The 20,939-nt window shown below is 41.1% G+C and overlaps 1 protein-coding gene across 1 annotated transcript in view; it reads right to left on the reverse strand.

The window, feature by feature from the left end:
- The window catches only part of dscamb (Down syndrome cell adhesion molecule b), a gene marked incomplete at both ends in the record, with an annotated part of 217,790 nt that overhangs the window by 174,995 nt on the left and 21,856 nt on the right, over positions 1 to 20,939 (reverse strand). The window contains 2 exons of the mRNA XM_084064776.1: positions 7,140 to 7,286; positions 8,912 to 9,229. Coding sequence (XP_083920902.1) covers positions 7,140 to 7,286; positions 8,912 to 9,229 — 465 coding nt within the window. The remainder of the gene's footprint in view (positions 1 to 7,139; positions 7,287 to 8,911; positions 9,230 to 20,939) is intronic.

Genomic DNA, 20,939 nt, shown 5'->3' on the forward strand with positions numbered 1-20,939 from the left:
AGTTTTGAGTAGTTTTGGTCAATCACACCAAAAAAAGAATTATCCATCTCATCCATTACTTTTTACACCATCATGTGTTTCACCCAATCACTCAATGTCATGATGCACTATTTCCCAAATAATGGGTTCATGAAACACATCATAAGAGCCTGTGCCCTTATCAGCCAGGTACAAAAATAAAAACCTTTCATTCATACAAACATAGAAACACTACTCTTCTCACAAAGACGCTTCCGTGCCAGGGAACCGTACACGGAACACTTTGAAATGCATACTTCCTATTGTCTCAAATTCAAAATCCAGGCCTGTGCACTAAAAAGGTCTGGCACAGAAATTATCCTCTCAAACTTCAAAATGCGTAAATGCAGTATGAAGCAGTACGTCACCATGTCCATTATGGTCCTATAGTACCTACAGCACATACTGTAACAATGGACATAATGTTTTACTATAGCACCAAACACTGGACAGCAGGCAACATGTTGATGTGAGCGCCTTAATTAACCATTAACGAGTTTTGATTAACGGTTATTATCCTGTACAACCAACCCTCCAATATATATTTTCGGAATATGTAATGTGTTCCAGTTGGCATGTGCTACAGGGCCACAAGAACACTCCACAGGGGCCGAATTTGGCCCGCGGGCCTCCAGTTGAATATCAGTGTTCTAAACCCACATTTTGAATAGATGTAAAGATTGCCTCACACTCACACCGTCGCGTATAACATTTGTATAACATTTCGTTTCAGACATAAACGCACAGTTTTAGCGTTCTAATTTTGAGTCAGTCCTACTGACTGACTCAAAATTATTGGCTCAGGAATGCAACAAAAATAAACGGGGTCATGGGGTGTTTAATTGATATAGAATTTATTTTGGGGGTGAACTAAGCCAAATCCAGAAATAGCAAATAGAAAATGTGTGATGTGACATAGCTTGTAGGCTATTTATTATGAATAATTTGGGATATCATTTGAAAGATTTAGAAACTTTTCGCCTATATTGAGATGTTTGCCCAAAATGACTTTACCGGAAGTCAGAATCCTGTTGAGAACCACAGAGATGACGTAATAACTGTTTGGACACACAAATGACAAAAGTCTAAATCTCAACTCCTCCAAGAAGAGAGCAAGGCAAAGATGACCTTCCCAGTCTGTAGGCAAGCATTGTTTGATCAAAGTCTTTCTCTGTAACCATCAATTATTTTAGTCATCAGGTTCCGTATAGTACCCAAGATTTTTTTGTTTTTGTTTGCCTATTTTTGTTGGAAATTGTATGAATGTACTTATCATCTATACAAATTTTCGTATACTCTGCAGATATGTACATGCCTAACCTTAACCCTTTCCTTACGATCCTTACCCAAACCTTAACACTAACAGATACATGCTCAACTTAAAAACTTACCCAAACCTTAACACTAATAGAAACATGAATCCTTTCTCTAACCTTATCCATAACCAATCTTACCCTATAACACTAACCCTAACAGATACATACATGCCTAACTTTATGAAACGCCAGTAAAGTCTGGGAACACCAATGTTGCCCCAAATTAGACACGTTGACTGTCCCCAGTCAACTGGATATTATGTCCAGAATCTGTCCCGAAATTTGGCATATGTCAGGAACAAAAACACACACGCACGCGCGCGCGCGCACACACACACACACACACACACACACACACACACACAGATAAACAAAAGGAAGACAAGCAGGACAGATGGATTAGGCCCACCATATAAAAGACAGGCAGCATCTCCTCCCAGCCCCTTCTCGACATCCTACCCTCCTCCTCCTCCTCCTCCTCCCCCTCACCCTCCCCCTCTCCTCTTTTTTTCCCTGCGTCTTTCATCTCTCTATTAGCTCTGTCAATTGTTTATCAAAAGCGTGCGAAGAGACGAGCAGAGCCGAGCGTTTGAAAGCGGACGTGCTGCGAGAGGTCCATTTGAAAATGCATGACAGGTTAATGGTATGTTAGTGGCAACATTAGGGAGCGGCGAGCTCGCCGGCCCGCGCTCATTCACATTGAAAACAGGCCGCTTCAAATGACTACTAAGCAGTTCTTTATTCAGAGAGGTAATTCATATTGTAATTAACTTTTCAATCACAGCTGATTAATGAAGACAGGACCTAGTCTGTAATTATGCATCTATTTTTTACCCTGATGTGAATCGCACGTCGCAGGATATTCAGGATTTTATGAGCCGTAGATTTCCAGTTGCTTTCCCCTCTGCTTGCTGAAATCATTTGAAAATGTTAGATTTACAATATTAATTAAAAAAATTACACACAGTTAAGTGAGTGTGTATGTATGCCTACATTGCGTAGCACTGATGTTCATAAAACGTTTACAGATGCAGCGTGAGTTCACGCTGCATCTAGACCAGTGTTTCTCAAACTTTTTCATGCCAAATTAGTATGTATTTTGGCTCCCATCTGAAAATATTGTGTGCCAGGGACCCCCAGAAGAGAAGATTTCTGTAAATGTTCCAAACATTTTAGATATATTTCAATTATGTTCTAAAATAGCAGATGTTACAAGCTTGCTGCGGGGCACGAAGTGACGCGCTTTGAGCTTGTAGAACTGCTATTTTTGAATAGCCAACATATAAATGGACAATGTGGCTAAAATGATTATGATGCTATGCTAACTACTTTTGCTGGGGACCCCCTGGAACCCCCCAAGGACCAATGGTCTATAGCCTGCATCAGTACTACAGACATTTCAATGGTATTTGACAGCTGAAAAGAGAACAAAAACAGCAGTGTCTAAATAATGGATGTTCATCTGCATTATAGCCATATAACAAAAGGAAATATTTGTGATTATGTTCTCTCTATTTTCACTATTCTCACTATTTTTGTGCACAAAGAACCCATCCGGGTTGCTGCACTGTGAGTTGAATGGACTGTGAGCATTGCTGCATTCTTCCTTTCATTCTGATGAACAACAGTGATGATGATGTGTGCTTGATGTTACTGTTCCCAACAAAAAAAACCTGAGATTAATAATTTAGCATGGCTGTGGGATAGCTTTATTTCATGTCCACTGAGACCTGGTCTTCTTTCATGAAAAATTGAAGAAGAAAGAGAAGAGAGAAAAAAAAGAAAAAGAGAAAAAAAAGGATTCGGAAAAAGGAAAACTAGGCTGGGTCAAACTGAGCAGAGTCTGCATTGTCAAGACCGTTGATAACCTCATGCTCTCTTTTTCGCTTTCTCTCTCCCTCTTCTCTCCATCACACAGATACACACACAACACAAAGGCACACGCATGCGAGTGTGTGTGTGCGCGCACACACACACACACACACACACACACACACACACACACACACACACACACACACACACACACACACACACACACACACACACACACACACACACACACACACACACACACACACACACACACACACACACACACACACCATGTAGCTCTGGCATGCCTTCTTCATAACAGCGCAAGGTGTATTCGCTCATGCATCAAGAATCGACCATCAAATATTTATTGCCAACCAGCAGTGATTTTGACCGTGTGCTCATGCCTTTGACAGGCCTCGCCTGCCGCACTGTTTATTGGAATAAACATGGGTAATCCAATATCGATGTTCTTTTGAATGCTTGCTAAAAAAAACAACTCACAAGAACAATGAGCCAGACAGTAAGATCCATCAAAACGTAAGTGCATATTCTACAAGCCGCCTGAAAAGAATTAAGGAAAATTAGCCATTTTGGATAGGCAATACAATAAATACCTTTTCGGTGGGATAACTTCTTTTTTTTCAGTACAGAGGAATAATACACAAACTGCAGCCACTTTTACATCCTGTCCGCCCCCTACTTTTCTCCCTGACCTGCAACACAGTGTGGTAGGGCTTGGCAATTATCCAAAAAGATATCAAAACTGATATTTAGAACCAGGTTGAGTTATAACTGAATAATCCAGAAGCACGTTTATTTTGTATAAATGATTTACTTTATCAAAAGAATAATTTAGATATAAATAGATTTTTCATAATCGACTAAATAAATTAGTCTGATTAACTACTTAAACTCTGTGTTATACTTCATTGTACAAAAGTTGAGGACATAAATAGAGAAAAAAATTGCTGATCTATTAGACGTCGCAGCGTGGCGCATTGCAAGCTTGTAGATCTGCTAGTTTCACTGTTTTAAAAAAAATAAAGTTCATTGATTAATCGTAATCGAGGCAACAGTTGAACATAATGGTGATATTGATTTGAAGTCATATTGCCGAGTCCTAAGTTGTGCTTTGAAACTGTATGGTATGCCGCCATGGCAACCAGGCTAGGTGGACCCTCATGAAGGCCATGAGAGTGAGGTGGAAGATTACTCTCCACCTTCTCTTATGAAACGGAAGAAAATCCACAACGGTACAGCCCAGCAACCGGCTAGACTAGTGGTTCTCAAACCTTTTCATGTCAAGGACCCCAAAATTGATATGTATTTGGTCGCGGGCCGCCATCTGAAAATGTTCTGTGCCAGGACCCCCAGAAGATTTATGTTAAAACAATATAAAAAATTATCAAAAAGTAATGAAAATGTTCGAAATGCACTTATTTCTCCAAAAACATGCCTCTCATCAATGTGTGGGTAGCACTAGGTTGTCACTGGAAAACATGAAATATGTTAAGAATTATTCTCCATATGTATGCTAAATACACAGAATGTATCAATCCTTGCCTGATGGAGGGGAAAGGAACTGGTTGGAATAACGTGTTCCTTCCACACTCTTCGTCCTACCGGGGAAACTCCCCCCTGTCAGGTGATAAGAAGCGGCTTGCTAGCTCCACATGCATTGAAGGAAGCATGAGCTCAGTTCGGGGCTCTCCCCGGGCTGGCAGAGGGAGAGTAGCGCCCAGGATTACAAGCTTAGGCAATTGGCAGTGGGTGAAAAAATGGGTTACAAAATCGTGGGATAAAAATGTTGAAGAAGAAAAAAAATAGATTCAGTATGTAATTGGGATTATGAAGTGGGAATCTCCTATGACAAAAGCTTCAGTAAATTCAAGAAAATTAAACACAAAATGAATCACTCATTCTTAGTAAAACGGACCTGAGTTACAACTGTCCTTGGACGGCTTTTCCCCCGCAAAGTTCTTTGGCAAAAATAGTCGATCCGGTATTTTTGGTGAAATTCGCTACAGAATAGGAATGCCGGGGTTCAAGTGGTCAAAGAGACTTCAGATTTCCCAAATACTCACGTCATCTTTTTTACTCTACAGTACTTGGTGTTCCTGTCAACAAATCAAGACAAAAGATCTAAAATGTTGAGGACACAATCATGAGTGTCAAGGGACCTTGGCGTCCCTAAGTCAAGGTGACTTTAAAGCCGCCTCACTGTACCTTCCTTGTTATGTAATATAATATACTCGTCTCTGTCGGGTGGAAACCTCATATGTCCAAAACGGTCACTTTTCAGGATTCAAATTCCCGCCGCGTTTCGAGCTTGCGGATCCACTACTTGATGCTTTTGTGTGACGCTGTATTATGATCAAGAAGGGCGTTAATTTATGGAGGAAAAAAAACACAAAAAGTTGGAATAGGGAGATAAGAGGTTTTCCGCCCGACAGCAAAGATATAATTATGTGTATGCCCCCTTATTCTCTCTTGCCATCCATTAGATGAGGCCACACACACAATACGCATCTGACTGGCTGCCAGAGCGGAGAGAGTAGATCTCCAGTATACTGTGAGTAAATGAAGTCACTGGCATGGATCAGAGGACACATCTTCATGCTCGAGCAGACGCATTTAAAATGCCACCAAAAAAAAAAACACAGTCCGTCCCCAGATTCTAGCCCTCAGTCAAATGACATCAAGTGCTCACTTACAGGTCCCCGAACGAACCCACGGACGGCCGCAGTATGGAGCTAAAAACCCAGCCAGCGGGCAGAGCAGGAAGCAATCAAAGAGATAAGCATCCCATTTAGCTTCGGCGCGGGGGGGGGGGGGAGAAGTGAGTCCACACAGAAAAAGATCTGATGTCTTTTTTTTTCTTTCTTTTTTTTGCATTATCATGCTGTGCAGTAGGTTTCAGCCGCCAGAGGGTAAATAGGTCAATGATGAGGCTATGTAAACCATTCCACTTTACCCCTCCTCAGTGGAGTCAAAATGGAAGTCGGTTGGGGTCGGTGTGGTGATGGTAGGACTGGTGGTGGAGCAGAGAGAGAGAGAGAGAGAGAGAGAGAGAGAGAGAGAGAGAGAGAGAGAGAGAGAGAGAGAGAGAGGAAGCGAGGAGGACTAAGCTCAGTGATTGGTTGTGACAGATATCAACATCCTGTGGCTAGTGAGAGGACAGGGCCACACAGCCAGCCAGCCAGCCAGCGCGGCTGAGTCCCTGGTAATGGCTGAGATGACAGTAAGCAGGTGAGATGAGTCATAGAGAGAGAGAGAGAGAGAGAGCGAGAAAGAGAGCGAGAGAGAGAGAGAGAGAGAGAGAGCACAGAGTGTCCACATGGAGCACACAGCAGAGCAGAGAACCACAGTAAAAAAATCTCAAGGGTTCGTTTAACTCTGAGAGTGGTACAAATGGAACCAAATGGACCCTCTGTTTTGGTTCCATTTGTACACTCTCTCTCTCTCAGAGTCACAAATGGATGAATTAACACTGCAGATTTTACCGCGTAGGGGAGGCGGAAGCTTGTCGAAACACGCCGTAATAACCACGGTTCTGTCGACAAAACCCGTGGAGCATGAGAACCTTCACGTTGTGTTGTTTTAATCAATCTAAATATTTAGTGCCAACGTTTGCAAAGGACACCCAAATTAGTACCATATACCTGCACATTTGAAAAGCATGATTCTCCATTCCTTTGCCTCATTGAGCACGAAGCCCAATTTACTATTTCAGTTATATATGGTCTCTGTCGGGTGGAAACCTCATTATGTCCAAAATTGTTACTTTTCAGGATTCTAATTTAAAAATATCAAAAGTAGCAGATCCACAAGCTCGAAACACGGCGCAAAGCTACTTTTGCTACTTTTGTGTGACGCTGCAGTGCGATCAAGTAGGGCGTTCATTTAACGGAAGAACACAAAAAGTTAGAATATGAAGATAGGAGGTTTCTGCCCGACAGCGACAAAATACACGAGGGGTCTTCTTACCTGAGCTGAGCGAGACCGTGTCCTTCTCCCATGATACAACAGTGACGTAGGCCTCCACGGAGGCGGGGATAATGCACTTGAAGACCGCCACATTGCCTCTCATGGCCTTCTGGTCCGCCACACGCACCGTGTAGGGTTCTCGTGACACTGCCGAGGAAGAAGAGAAAACTGACTGCACTCAAACGCATTGCAAAACATACCTCCACGCCATTTGTGAAACAAATGACATAATATTTGGTGCATATGATCATGATACTGTATGATGATGATATATCGTATAGAGTCCTTAACGGGCCTGAGAATTAAGGCCCGGCCCTAACTGGGCCCTAACTGGGCCCTAACTGGGCCAGCACGAACAGGTCCCGGCCCGAACAATTACCATAATTTTAGGCCCGAAAACACCCAAAAAATGAAATAGTGTCACTGTGTGCTTAATGTCCTCAAAGTCACACATCTAACAAGTTTTGAACTGAGCAGATTGGACCTTCCGTTCCAGAGATAATGTCCAAAACATCTTGAAAACGTCCACTTCAGCCAATTTTCAATGTTGAGTTTTGGCCATTTTCGCCAGGTATTTTTTTATAACACGGGCTCGGAAGGTCAGGCGGCGAAAAAATAGATATGCGAGTAAATTTCACTTTGAGCCGCATCCAACGCATCCACTGCCATTTCCGTCGGCAGTTGACATTTCTTTTTTGGGGGTAATAGATTTTAATTTACTTTTCACGGAACCCGAGGCTTGGCTCGGCCCGACTAATTGGCATACATTTTTGGCCCGGTCCAGCCTGAAAACGTCGGGTAGGGTAGGGTCGGGTTGGGGCAGAATTTGAGAACTCTAATATCGTTTAGTATCAATAATTTGTAATCATTTAGTAGTTAATGTATGTTTTGTATTAACAATCTAAATCTGCAAAGTAACTATCAACTAAATAATTGTAGTGAAGTAAACATTACAATATTCGTAATGAAATGTAGTGGAATAGAGGTATGAATATTAAGAAATTATACTCGAGTGAAGAAAAAGTACCTCAAAATTGTAATCAACCCTTTAAACCCTATACTTAGCTGACAGGGGTTCCCCGTGGCACTATACTTGGTGGTTCACAGCACGTGTTATGAGCTTAAAAAGTTTTGTAGATCTCCTATTTTCACCCCAGAATAGGGATGCTAGGGTAGTGTCATGTGGTTATAAGTATAATGAATGAGTAAATGTCCTTCATTACTTTCTACTAGGGCTGCAACTATTGACTATTTTCATAGCAATTATTCTAACAATACATTTTTCAAGGAAAGCTATTTTTTGTCTTTTAAAAAAAAATGTATATCATCAAATCAATTAACCACTTTAGTCTTATTTTTATGCTTTGTCGCACAATGATGTCAAGCAAAAATAGTGAAAATAGACGATCTACAAGCTCACAGCGTGAACGATGATGATCGATTATCAATAATTTTTTATAATTGATTAAATCAATTACCTCGAATTAGACTCTGTCGGGTGGAAACCTCATGTCCAAAACTGTTACTTTTCACTATTCAATTAAAAAACAGCAAAAGGAGCAGATCTACAAGCTCGAAACGCGTCGCCTGTGGAGCTTGTGGATCTGTGACGCTGTAGTGTGGTCAAGTAGGGCGTTAATTTACAACAAAAAAAAAAAAGGTAAAATATGGAGATAAGAGGTTTCTGCCCGACAACAGCGATTTACTGTTGCACCCAGCCCTACTTCCCCACCACTGAACGCTAGCCTCCGAGCGACAGCGACGGCACTAACCTGCCTTGATGTGCACATCCTGGCTGCGGATCTTGCCCGTGGGGTTCTCGGCAGTGCAGTAGTAGGTGTTGTCGTGGATCAGCTTGCTGAAGCTGGAGGGCAGGAAGTTGAAGATCTGCAGCGTGCCATTGGGGTGGACGTGGCGGATGCCCGGCACATCGTAGATCTCCTCGCCCGTCGCCAGGTACCAGCGCAGCGAGGCGGGCGGCGCGCCCGCGGCCGGACAGGGCACCGAGGTCCCTGTGGTGCTGGCGAACACTACCTCTTGCAGAGATGCATTGACGAAGTACAGGCTGGAATGTAGGTCTTCACTAAAAACTGCAAAAACGGAGGAGAGAGAAAGTACAGCTGTCACATTTTTTGTTGACAATTGTCGTACAAATGATTGCAATTAAAAGTTTCAGAGACCCTGCCATTGGCATTTCAGTTAAACATCAGTGAATTATCCAAGCATTGTCACGGACAAAGGGGGGGGATTTGCCAAGTGTGAAATGGTGCCAGGTGTGAATTGGCCTCTTTTTACACTAAACAAAGGGGGTCTTTTCAGAAAAAGATACGGAAAAGTGAAGAAAATGTGTGAAGAGTTCAATCATGTCTGTAATTGTGAGGGGATTTGGCATTGAACATTGGAACAGATAAATAAAAAATAAAAAAATCTGATTGCCTAGCTTTTATGGTTTGGAAACAAATATTGGGTATGACATCAATAACTTAAAAGGCTATAACTGAAATACACTGACCGGCACCAATAATCAAAATAAATAATGTGCTATGGCCAACAATCTGCGAGCTTGCAGATTGGCAATTATTTTGCAATGTTTAAAAGGTTTAGAACTTTTTAGAAAATGTATGAACATTTTTGCCAGATGCCAGGTTAGCACTGGTTAAAAGAGCATGAACAACAAGGTGTAATTAATGATGGAACTCATTGCTATCAGGCAAAAACCTCTTCATCTCCATATTCTAACTTTTTGTGTTTTTCGTAAATTAACGCCCTACTTGATCATACTACAGCATCACTCAAAAGCATCAAAAGTAGCAGATCCACAAGCTCGAAATGCTGCACAAAGCGACGCGTTTTGAGCTTGCAGATCTGCTACTTTTGCAAAAAAAAATATTTGAATCCTGAAAAGTAACAGTTTTGGACATCCACCCGACAGAGACGATAATATGACATTTCTGTTAACTTCATCCAGCTGTTTTCATACAGATGAATGGAAACAATTCTATCGATTTATGCAAAAATAATTGCGATCAGGCCTTTATTTAATAATTGTGACAGGCCTAAGAGAGAAGATGCAATGCAACACAGTTCCACTCAAAGGGAAAACGTGTTGTTTTGCAGATAAAGGATTCATTAAAAGAAAAAGGTATCTGCAGTTTTAAAAAGGCAAGAAGAAGACACATTAACAGACTGGCTGGGTCTTTTTTTTTGCTATTTTAGAAATGGTTTTCAGGCAATAAGCCTTTTAATGTCATTTCTTTATGCAGTCTCTAGTGATGCTGAGTTGTTTTAGCAAAGAACTCTTCATGTGTGCTCCCCTCCATGGGAGCAAGGCAACATTAAATCAACATAAAGCGCCATCAATTATGAAATAAGGTCGGTTGCCTTGCAGGGAAAAAAAGCCTTGATTATGCTCCATGCTTTGATTCAAGTGTGCATCACACAGTTCCAGAGAATGATGTTAAATGCATCTGTGTGCGGGAGCATGTCTCCAGAGGGAAGGAGGGTGAGACATGACAAAGTGGGACCAATTAGCTCCGGCAGGGCTCACTGGTAATTGCTACGTGTTTGATTTCTGAGTGATGCGGCCAGAGGATGATGGTCTTGTGGCCACTCAGACACACAGTACAGCACAGCACAGCACAGCACAGCACGGCTCTCCATCTCAGCCATACCTGTGTGTGTGTGTGTGTGTGTGTGTGTGTGTGTGTGTGTGTGTGTGTGTGTGTGCGTGTGCGTGTGCGTGTGCGTGCGCGTGCGCGCTATTTTTGAATAGCCAAAGTATAACACACGGATAAAGGGGTTAAAATGATTGTGACGCTTTATTAACTAATTTTGCTGTGAACCCCCTGGTATCCCCCCAAGGACCCCTTGGGGTCCCCGGACCCCACTTTGAGAACTGATGAATTGGGATTGGCATGAAAATGGCATGAAAATGTTTGAGAAGCAGCGTGTGTTTAGTGCATGTAGCTCTCCATATGGCTCTGCAGTATAAATGTCTTTTACGTCCGATTCATACATCGTATTGGTCACAATAAAGAAGATTAAGCATAAAATCAGCGTTGCAGACCAGGAGGTCGGAAGTTTCCTGATGTGTCATCTTGGACACCTCTCATGCACAGAGATATTATCCTAAATGGTCATATAAAGGATATGCTAAAGATAAAAGACTCCACGAGAAAGATTACACTGACTGGTTAAGTTAAGAACGTCCATGTATGTATTATGTACTAAGGGGGTCCTTAGTACATGCGGGGTCCTTGACATGAAAAAGTTTGAGCACCACTGATATATAGCAACATACGTTTTTAAAAAAACCTGCTAGGATTTAGAAGACAATAATTGTAGAATCCCTAGAAAGAAATATTTGAAATTTAAAAGTGTTTAAAAAACTACATATATATTCAAAGACTTGCAAAAATGTTCATGATTTTTCAAAACAATTGCAGATCTACAAGCTCATGAGCTTGTAGATCTGCTATTTTTGAATAGCCAAAGAAATCTAAAATGACACAGATGCTTTCCCAGTCCCAGAAATTATTTTGAACAGATTGGCATTCTGAAATTTGTATTATTATTAGGTGTCGCACGTCGACACCTAATAATAGACCTAGCAGACCTACAAGATCGTGCACTGCGACACGTTGTGAGCTTGTAGGTCTGCTATTTTTCGACGTGTGACAGAGCATAAACTAGGTTTTACAGTGTCACCACCAGGCCACCGGCAGCCGGGCTCCATCATGGGACCCTCCCCAGGGGAGAAAACATTTTAGCACTTCATAAATTCCTAACAAGGATCCAGATCGCAACCGTTTCCAACCCCTTTTCTCTGCTTGAGTAGTTCTAGAGCCTCATGTGTATACTGTACGCTGTTGTGACTTTCTGCGAGAGACTGCGCCATGCGACGAGGTATAAAGCCATCAGTATTCATACAAACAATATAACACTCAGGAGGTATACAATTCACAATTTAGATATTTAGGAGACGCTCTTATCCAGAGCGACTTAACATAAGGAAGATAAATAATCGCATACATAGAATGCAGACCGACAGTGTAGTGCCTCATGAAACTACGATACCAGGGTAAACACTTAGCATCTGTCTAACCAATATGCTAAATAACAATCTGTTCTTTGAAACACGCGGCAGTGCAAGGTAAATGCCCATAGCGCAACGCCAAGCTGCTGGAGTTTCCCAAAACGTGGCGCTCCGGTAAAAAAAAGAAAGAAAAAAAAACATGCGGAAAAAAACATCCTGGTGGACACAAGGCCTTAAGTGCTAGGGGCTGAGGTGGTGTCTGAAGAGATGATCTGAAGGTGTCTTTTTGTTGCCAGACCCAGGGGGTCGGCCTACATGAGGCTTTGTCTGTCCCCCTTTCGTCCATACATGGAGAACTGTCCCCCTTTCGTCCATACATGGAGAACTGTCCCCCTTTCGTCCATACATGGAGAACTGTCCCCCTTCTGTCCATACATGGAGAACTGTCCCCCTTTCGTCCATACATGGAGAACTGTCCCCCTTTCGTCCATACATGGAGAACTTTTCTGTCCCTCTTTTCCTCCCCTGTCCCTCTTTTTGATTGGCCAAGCTTAGCGTGACGTACTGATCTTAGCGTGACGTACTGATAGCGTGACGCTCTGATTTTATAAAGTACTAGGAATTTATTCTGGGTCTGGCAGGAGAAAGGAGAGAGGAGAAAATCATTCCACATTTACCTGGGTGCCTGCCTGCAGTCCCTGTTTATCCGTTCGTCTGTCTAACCATTCATCAATCTACTGTATTTATCTATCTCGGTCAATCTGTCAATCAGAGCTGGTTGTGGGCAGCGCCGGGGTTGTGAGGACAGGAGATGCTCTGGTTGTGTGGCTCTGTGTCTGTGTTAGTGCCTTAATGAGCAGCAGCGTAGCGGCGCTTGTTCAACCATTAAGTCCAATTCACACTTCGTCGTGAGAGGAAAATAACTGATTTCCGGGCAGGTGACGCACGCCCACACGACAGCTAGCTCTCTGGTCACACACACACACACACACATCAGACACCAGGGATATGACTCATAGTGCCTGCTTGTCTATGCTGGCGGGCTCTTATCTCCATATTTTTTACTTTTTGTGTTTTTTCGTAAATTAACGCCCTACTTGATCATAAACACGAAAGCATCAAAAGTAGCAGATCTGCAAGCTCAAAACGCGGCGCGAAGCACACACACACAGACACACACACACACACACACTACACACACACACACACACACACACACACACACACACACACACACACACACACACACACACACACAGGGGAATCCTGAGATAAAAAAAAGTCTGACATCAGGGGCCTCCCATTAGACACGGCCATTTAGGGATAAATGCAAATCTGCTGCTCCCATTCCACCTCTCTGCCATCCTACTGTTCATTATAGGTGATTTATAGTTAGCTGTGTGCCAGTGTCACGCAGCATTGAAAATAGCTGATCTACAAGCCAGCCAATGCGTCACAATTACTGTTTCATTACACCAGTGTCACTAGAGCAGTGGTTCTCAAACTTTTTTGTGACATGGACCCCCCAAATTGATTATGTAATTGGCCGCGGACCCCCATTTGAAAATGTTTTGAGCCAGGGACCCCCAGAAGAGATGATTTGTGTTACATAAAAATAAAAAAATCACACCCAGTGTGAAGTGGGCGGTGTGGTCATCACAGTGGTCATCACAGTGATGGAAGCTCACTTTTTTTTTAAAGTTTTTTTTTTTAAGTGCATAGTCCGATTTATAGGTTATTAATTTCATCATGTGTCTCGCTAGCCAATCACAGTGCTGAATATAGTCAGCCAATCACAGCACAGCTAGGGGTGTACTAATGTAGGGGTGTACTAATGTATGAGCCAATCACAGTACAGCGAAGGGTGTACTAATGAGGTGTCCCAACCCCACTTATAAGGGCGGCTACACCGCCCAATAATTCAAAATGTTCCAAATATTTATAAAATAGGTTTTGAATAGCCAACATATCAATGGATAAAGTGGTTAAAATGATTTTGCTGGGGACCCCTCGCCCACAAGGACTCCTGGGGGTCCCCGGACCCCACTTTGAGAACCACTGCACTAGAGAAACGATCCAAGTCAGGCATGTTCTCTGAATGACAATAGCTGATACAGTATCGCAGATATTTGCTCATGTGGATGAATCATTAATGTACAGTTTAGTGGAATACTTCCCAGCCACTCAGTCTAGTAGACCAGTGTCAAACATTTTCATGTTAAGGACCCCTAAATTGATTGTATTATTAGGCCTTAGAAGCCATTATAAAAGGTTTTATTCCAGGGACCCCTTTAGAGAACATTTGTGTTGTTAGATTCGATTTACTGATTTACTAATACTGAATTCTACTACAGTAACTGTCTATACCAGTGGTTCCCAAACTGGGGGTTGGGACCCTCAGGGGGATCCCCAAATTATTTTGGGGGGTCCCCAGATGATTAGCTTAAAGTGCAACATTGTTTCGCAGTGCGAAGCGTTGTGAGCTTGTAGTTCGGCTATTTTCACAATATTTATCTGTGGAACCGAGTCAAACTAAATGTAGCGCTAACAATTCCAAGTGCTTGTCAGGGTGTGGGGTCCCCAGTTCAAATATGATTATTTTGGGGGGTCGTGGCACTGACAATTTTTGGGAACCCTATACAATTTTGAGAACCCTATACTGCAGGGTGGCCCAATAACCTACTCCACCAACTCTGGAATGATGCAAATCGTGAACGATGCAAGTTGTGAATGAATGCCACATCCGGTTATGCACACCCGTTGTACCCATTGTCAGAGTACCCGATGTACCCATATATGGAGATGTCTAATACTGTATGTGTTCTCCGTGTGTCCCTTTTATGCCCATATATGGAGATCCCTGATGTCATCAGTATATGCCCATATATAGGTATGCCCATATAGACAATTCTGACCAAATTCTGACCAACTGCAAATCAGACTGACGCAAACAGAGTTTGAAGTCGATCAGTCGGGCGGTTATCGAGATCCGTGAAGGACACGCACTCACACACGCATGCCCACGCACGCGCACGCACGCACGCACGCACGCACGCACGCACGCACGCACGCACGCACACACACACACACACACACACACACACACACACACACACACACACACACACACACACACACACACACACACACACACACACACACACACACACTGACTGATCCTGATCAGTTGATTGAAACATTTTATAATTTCTGTCATAATACTGTCTAATATTCTAATACAGTAAACCGTATATCCATCTGACACAGCAGGCTAAATAAAATCTTAATCTAGACAAATGTTTGCTAAAGGATCATTCATTCAAAAAATATATTTCATACCATGCATACATTCACGAGTCGTTACAAAGGAAAGCAATATAATCCAATAAACTGTGTGCATAGTGAGTTCCAGCTGAATGGGGAAGCTCCAGTGAGCTTCCCCATTCTTGGGCGAAAGTTGGGGCAAAAATAGCAGATCTACAAGCTCACAACATGTTGTGTTGTGGAGCTTGTAGATCAACTATTTTTGATGCAGAGATTTGCGGGGGGAAAAGGAGCAGAACTAGTACAGAGCCCAGGGGGACTCCGGGCAACTATAAGTATTAAGATTTCTGTGAGAAATATCTACATATGTAATTGATATATCGTTGCTGTCGGGCAGAAACCTCTATACTCCATAATTTAACTTTTTGTGTTTTTTTCATAAATTAATGCCCTATTTGATCATACAAACTTACAAAGCATCAAAAGTAGCAGATCTGCAAGCTTAAAAGCACGGCACGAAGGGATACGTTTCGAGCTTGTTGATCTGCTACTTTTGCTATTTCTTCATTTGAATCCTGAAAAGTAAGGACATATGAGGTTTCCACCCGACAGACAGTGATGAAAGATAATAATAATATATATATATATATATATTTTGGGGGTCCTTGACATGAAAAGGTTTGGGCACCACTGATATTATAGCGACATACGTTTTTCAGAAACCAGTTAGGATTTAGAAGACGATTAGTAGATGTTCCCTGATTGAATGGGTTAACTTCTAGATGTAAAATGGCAGCTGTCCAGTTTTTCGAGTGGTAAATCCAGTTGTAAAGGATGGATATTGAGAAATCCCAGTTGAACCGCCAGATGCACTGAAAAGTTAAATAACCCCCCATCACTGATGTGAACATTTACAGCAATTCTTTCAGTGTGCTGCTGGCCTCCAACTTTACAACTCACTGCAGACTGAGAATGTTACATAGGAAGGCTGTTTCATTATAACTTGACATTTATCGTTGGAATGGGAGGAAGCGCTTTGCAGAAGAACACACTTTGAGTAGTACTTTAAGTGGTTTCTGTGCAATATCGTCTCTGTCGGGCAGAAACCCCTCAAAACGAGCCACGTTTTGAGCTTGTGGATCCGCTACTTTTCATGCTTTTGTGTGACGCTGTAGCATGATCAAATAGGGCGTTAATTTACGAAAAACACTGAAAAGGCTAAAATCTGGAGAGAAGAGGTTTCTGCCTGACAGCAACGATACTATACGGTTTCTTTACGATGTTGTTGGTTTTGGGGTTGTTGTTTTTGGACACAACTGGGTCTTTTCAAATGGATATGGTTATATTGGAGTCTGTGGCAAGCGGCAGGGGCAGCGAAAATAATACATCAAAAGCCATATTAAATTTGAATTCTTTCGCTTCCCCAGCTGGTGCAGGGAATATCAATGTTCCCAGTGTTCTGTTGATAATACAGAGCAGAGCTGTGGGTGGGGTGGGGTTGGCTGAGTGGATCAAAACCCTGTTGGACAGTAACTAAGTATATTTACTTGAGTACCGTACTTTAAGCGGAACCATGTAACTTTTTTTATTAATAAAATGTAATTGTGTCCAATGTGTATGGTAGAGTATGTTAATACAATATAACGTATACAATTGGGGTGGTTGTATTTTGTCACCCTGCATTTCTATGGAGATATTTAGATTGTGTCAAAGCTTTAAGTAAAAACAAAACAAGAAAAATAAAAGAATGTACTTCACTTAAGTATTGGTATTTTTGGATATTTGTATCTTTCATTCCACAAAAAAAAAAGACAAATATTGTACTTTTGACACCATAACATTTTTAGGAAGGGAAAAAGTAGTGTATAAACAAGCTCTATTTAAAATAGGGAAAATAGCAGATCTACAAGCTCACAACGTGTCGCATCACGGTGTGTTGTGAACTTGTAGGTGTCTGAAAATGTCTGAAAAATCTAAATTGTATACAGCAATGCATTGATAATACAAATAAAATGTACTTTAATAGTCATTTTGAATACTTTTTTAAAAGCATGTACTTAATCGTAGTTTAAAGGGACAACACCATGAATTTGAACTTTTTCTTCTTTTTTGTGTGTTTTTGGTCTCCCCTACCTCTCTTCTATCCCCAAAAATACCCCAGTTTGAGCCCTCAGGCTTTCACAGCATATCTGGGGTTTTATGTAAATTGGTCTCAAAACAGGCCAAACTGATTTGCCCCCGAAAGTGACGTCACTAGCGGTACAATCCCTCCCGTTTTTTCAGTTCCAACATAAAAAAAAATCAAAGTCTCCAGTCTCCACTTTTTCCACACAGAACCAGGAGATAACATGCATACAAACTGGCTCAATAGCGCCACGTGCCAAATCAGGACAATGTGGTATTGCAGGTAAAAGTGTTTTATAAGCCAGAGAGAAGTTAGTTGGAATGAGTATATCTGAGGCTTGATTTAGGCTCAAACCTTTTGAAAAACGTTTGAGGGACATAAACAACTTGTATTATTATTATTTATTTTTTTAATTCATGTGTAGATCCTTTAACAAATGACAACTTTCACTTTCGTAGTGGAGTAATATTTGACCAGGAGTATCAATACTTTGACTCAAGTCCTGGGGTTGCAAGTACTTTGTCCACCACTGATGGGGAATCTATCTCTAAAGATAGAATAGCTTTGAAATCATTCATTACTATGATCTAAATCAAGAAACAAAGATAGGATGTCCGCACACTGTTTTTGATACTCCCACAATGAACTGTATAAATTAATACATTTCAATGAGGGAGCATGGGAAATAGTGTGTGGTTATCTATTCTCTTGTTCTACAATTGTTTTTATTTTATTTTATCCTGCACCTATTGACATTTCAGTTGCGTGTACTCTCTTGGACTACAAATTATCTAAATCAATCATGTGTTACTGATATTACATTCAAGAAAAGATTGTTTGTTTCATATTTGAGTTTGAAATATGGTGGTGATCATTTGAGAGATTTGATTTATTTTGTCAGGATTTAGTGATTATTAGGTAAAAATCCATTATGTAGATGCTATTATGACGTGATGTCCAACATCAAGAGAGGGTGAGTTAAAAAAACAGAGACTATTGTGTAACGCAGTGTTTCCCAAATAATGGGTCAGGAATCAGGACCCATTTTTGGGTCAGGATCAGGGACCCCCTATTTATGGGATGTGAAATTTCCCCTGCAAATACATTTTAAATTATTTCAAAAGATTTTCAAAAATTAAAATGAAAAAATAAGACTTTTCAGAACTTTTAAAGAATAAAAAATAAATCGCATAGTAAAAATAGAAGATCTACAGGCTCACAACACATTGCATCCAACGCGTTGTGAGCTTGTAGATCGTTTCGGCTTAAGTGGTTAATTCATGCTGTATTTTTGTACGTTTGAGTCCTGGAGGGAGACCATGTATCTTTTGGGTTTTGAGCTGGAGACATTTAATTGGGAAACACTGGTGAACACAGACCTCATATCTACACACCTGTTCCCAATTCAACACATTTCATTCATAATTAAAGACAGTTTGCACCTTTGACTAAAAGAAATCCGGAAAGCCTACAGAAAAAATGAATAACTCCCAGACATCAAAGTCTCCAGTAAAATGTAAATGAAAGTACTTAGTTAATTTCATACGAAATTGAATGCTGGGAAAAAAGAATGCTAGAACAGCAACCGGGCTGCAGAGAAGCAGATCAAAGGAAGATGTGGATACTTGAAAAGCCTTCTATTCCGTGCAGCATTGGCGAAATTGGATTAGGATTTATGTTGCTGCAGTTTTCCACATTCGTCTATTTGAGATATGAAAAATGTGTGAAAGCAACTCAATTTAGACTGGCTGCAGCATTAGAAAAGATTTATTTGATTACAAACCTACAAAAAAAAGGGAAATGCAGACGCGTAAAGGGTACCATACTGTACGTATCAGTGCCCTAGACTTTTTTTTCCTAATTGACTATAAGCTCACACAAATCATACCATAAACGGAGTCTCAGGTATACGCTTGTCCTCAAAGACCCCACAAAGACCACCGTGTTACGCCCCAACAACCAGCCTCAAGGCCAAACCACTTACTACATTACCCCAGAGGAAATCAGTAATTGGCAAAATTCTTCATGAGCTGAACCGTAAAGGCGAAATAAATGACACTGTTCAATAATGCATTATATGCATCTATAATTGACTATGATTTTTTTTTTCTTTCCTGAAAGAAAATCTCGAGGGAGAAGAAGGGGACGGGAGGTTGTTTTGGCTCTAATCTGTCATCTCTGGTTCTTGCAGGAAGACAAGGATGGCTGTATTTCTTTGAGGTACTATAATACTTCATCTAATGTTCTGTTCTAAATCCAAATGTTTTTTAGCCTTTGTTAAGGGAGGTTTGTACATTTCATTGGTGTCGGGTAGAAACCTTGTATCTCCATATTTAATTGTTTACGTTTTTTCCCCCCGTAAATTAATGCCATACTTCATCAAACTACAGTGTCACACATAAGTAGTGAAAATAGCCGATACGACTGCGTTGTGAGCTTGTAGATCTGCTATTTTCACTTCTTTGAAACACAACAATTGTGGACATACAAGGTTTCCGGCCGACAGGCGACAGCAACGATTTGTACAATGTACACATTACCCACTGCCCTCCTTCACATGCATACAATTTCAAAAGCTGTATATTTTTAACATAGGGAACTGCCACATACAACAACAGGAACATACTTGTGTTCTCTGAAAATCTCAACTGAAATGATAGCAGCATATAAGTGCCATATAAGGGTATCATAATGGTATTCCTTGAGTGAGGTGAGAACGGCCACATTTTCGGGGCTATTCAGCCAAGCAGTGACTAGCTCAGATTTCAGACTAGTCACAACTCACAAGCCCAGGTTAAACAATTATATATTACAGTGTTTGCAAAGACAGAATACCACACGTAACATCAGACTACTGCAGGGCATTTTACCCACTTAACCCATTTACCGGGAAAGTATCTGTGTCATTTTAGATTTATTTGGCTATTCAAAAATAGCAGATATACAAGCTCATATGAGCTTGTAGATCTGCTATTTTTGAAAAATCGTGAAAATGTGTGCAAATCTTTGAACATATATTCTTTAAAGGGAACATTTGTAAAAAAAAAATATCCAGGGACCTCCAGAAGCAAAGATTTGAGTTAAAAATGTTGTTTCAAAAAGAAAAAAAATAATGATTTGCACAAAATGTGAAACAATAGCAGATCTATAAGCTCGTAGCAAGGCACCTTTTTGAATAGCCCAAAGTATAAAATACTGGTTATAGCTAAAAATCTAAAATGACACAGTATGCGTTCTTAATGGGTTAACCGTTAAACCCTATATACTTCAGTTGACCGGGGTCCCCCAGGGTTCTACAAATGATCCCCTCCTTTTTTCCCTGTGCACCAAATGTTTCTCTGAATGTTCGCCTATCATTTTGACATGCCCAGAATAG

Source organism: Gymnoscopelus microlampas (genome assembly GCF_963454915.1).
Source record: "Gymnoscopelus microlampas genome assembly, chromosome: 8".
In the NCBI taxonomy this organism is placed as follows: Eukaryota; Metazoa; Chordata; class Actinopteri; order Myctophiformes; family Myctophidae; genus Gymnoscopelus; species Gymnoscopelus microlampas.